The sequence below is a fragment of the Diachasma alloeum genome, unplaced genomic scaffold, assembly GCF_001412515.2.
Source record: "Diachasma alloeum isolate Michigan unplaced genomic scaffold, Dall2.0 Dall_scaffold_00219, whole genome shotgun sequence".
In the NCBI taxonomy this organism is placed as follows: domain Eukaryota; kingdom Metazoa; phylum Arthropoda; class Insecta; order Hymenoptera; family Braconidae; genus Diachasma; species Diachasma alloeum.
The window spans coordinates 579,000-581,402 of record NW_021680384.1 but is presented as its reverse complement, the minus strand read 5'-3'; the positions used below and the strand labels follow the sequence as shown (position 1 = coordinate 581,402).

The window sequence follows — 2,403 nt, the reverse complement described above, 5'->3', positions numbered from 1 at the left end:
TGAGGGATGGAGGGGGGGGGGGGGGGGTGATGGGGTTCTTTGAGGCAATTTCTTGAGAGAAGAAACATCGCACGACTTTTTTTGTTGTGAATTGAAAAAAAAATGACAATTAAAATTTCATTTTTGTTAATTGTCATTTATCTCATGAAAGACTAGTTCTAGAGGAAAATGTCATACAACCTTTTTTGTAGAGCGGAAAGTGTTCTACAAAAAATGTTTTGTGACTTTTTTCTCTAGAATCACTCGTTATGGAGAAAATTTAATGTTAAGAAACACTGGAAAATGATCAATTGTGATTTTCAACTGGAAGATTCTGAATTTAAAAATCCCATTCAGTTTAATTTTTATGGGGAGATAAAAATTGATGGTATCATTCGTAAGACGACAAAATCGCTGGAAACTGAGAAATTTTCCCCCCTTTGTTTTTATAGGTGGAAGGATAGATCATGCTCATCACTATAATAATGCTTATCGTGCACTGGACGAGACACTGGCAATGGAGGAGGCAGTGCAGGCGGTCAAGAAGGAGGTCGACCTCACCGAGACGCTGCTGGTAGTCACGGCTGATCATTCCCATGTATTGACACTGGGAGGACTGGCTACACTGCGGGGAAATCCAATTTTCGGTTAGTAGTGGTGGATTGTTTCATTCCAGTTTGCCACGTCATAATAGACCCTCAGAATTGAAATTCGCGGCGTTGAGAAACTCGATGTTGAGACGTAGTTGAAATGGAACAAATTTTGTGGTTTTCCTGGTATACTCATTTCCTATGGTAATAGGAAATGACAGTTTTCCTGTCCAAACGCTTCTTCCTAACCGTGCGCGATAATTTTCACTTAGCGATAACTCGGCATCGGCAGAGTGAAATTCAAAAAATTTAGAGTCAATTTAAAGCATTCTTCATAAACTACAAAAACCTACAAATTTATTCGAATTGCATCATTTTAAGTTAAAGCGAATCAAGAAGCAGTTTTTGAGTCCAAGGCGTGCGCGATAATTTTCACTTATCGATAACTCGGCATCGGCAGAGTGAAATTCAAAAAATTTAGAGTCAATTTAAAGCATTTTTCGCAACCTACAAAAACTTGTAAATTTGTCCAAATTGCACCGTTCTGCCCCACTTTTGCTGGCTCCCTCCCAAATCTCCCTGACTCACGCGCATCAAGATTCCTTAATTATCCCTGAAAATCACCGCTATCCATTCCCCTCTCCCTGCTATCAATTCCCCCCAAAACTACCCCATTGAACCCTAAGAGAACACAATCAACCCCCCCTGGTCTCCGTTAAACCACCAAAATAACCTCCCCGAATCTTTCAATTAAGAAAATTCCCCCGAGAGTATGTGTGTCCGAACAATTGTTGACCAAGTAAATTTCCGTTGCCATTCTGGACAATGCGTACAAGTATACCCCGCAATGCCCAACAATTGTGTATACCTGTAGGTGACCAAGTTAATTTGGAGAAAGCCGATTCGTGCGACGGCAAGTGTCCTGTTCACTTCAGCAACTGAACGAGGAGTTGAACAGAGAGGGATAAAGCCCTCTGGGCTAAATGTAATTTACCCCGTTCAAGGGGGGAGGGGGGCGGAGGGGGAGGGGGTAAGTGAAGGTCCTGGACTACACGCCGGACGTCGAAAGGAACTGGATATGGGGGGAGAGGGCTTTCGGATTTACCCGGTCCACTTTCCAAAGTTTCAGTCTACAGTATGTGTATGCAGTCGCCTTTGCCTTTTACACGAGTTTCCCAAACTCCATGTCCCAAGTAGCTCACTTACCCAGTTACTATGTACCTTGAGAATTTCTCTGGACGTATTTCCAGAGATTTCAGCGGGTGGGGGGGGGGGGGAATTGTAAATTATGTCGATTTTCGAGGGAAAGAGATTTTCACATGAGCTTGAAAAAACAACTGTTATGTGGACTTTCTTTTTGGGATATCCAAGTATGTTTTACAGTTTGGTGCAGACCAAACTATAGATTCAATTATTTACAATCATCAAATTTGTCAATTAAATTGCGTGAGAAAAAATTGAAAAAAATCGTAAATCTTGAGCGTCATTCAAATTACACTGTGCACTGAATTGTTTTTCAGACATTCGTTATTTATTAATTTTTTTTGGGTCAAATGAAAGAGCGGCTCGAAAAATGGCGTGCAGAAGTCTTTAAAGATGACAATTGTCTCTAAAGATGATGTCTGTTTTCAATTGAAAAGCGCAATTGTGACAACATTGTCCAGTGGGCTCTAGGAGTCTCCCCTGGTTCAAAACCATCTTTAGAGGCCTAATTGATCGGATCACATAGTTTCCGAGATAATCGCGAAAAACGAAAATGCCAAAAAAAATTAATTTAATTCATCTTGTATAGGGTGTAGGAAGTGGAAAAACGCAATTCTGAGCCGTCCATCTG

At 41.0% G+C, this 2,403-nt stretch overlaps 1 protein-coding gene and 1 long non-coding RNA gene across 3 annotated transcripts in view; one reads left to right on the top strand and one right to left on the bottom strand.

Moving 5' to 3' along the window:
- The window catches only part of LOC114841172, a 150,921-nt gene that overhangs the window by 135,253 nt on the left and 13,265 nt on the right, over positions 1 to 2,403 (bottom strand). The gene's annotated exons all lie outside the window — the stretch shown is intronic.
- Positions 1 to 2,403, top strand: part of LOC107037409 (alkaline phosphatase) — a 67,641-nt gene that overhangs the window by 53,811 nt on the left and 11,427 nt on the right. For both annotated transcript variants that reach the window (XM_015255955.1, XM_015255956.1), the window contains exon 8: positions 432 to 626. In XM_015255955.1, coding sequence (XP_015111441.1) covers positions 432 to 626 — 195 coding nt within the window. The remainder of the gene's footprint in view (positions 1 to 431; positions 627 to 2,403) is intronic.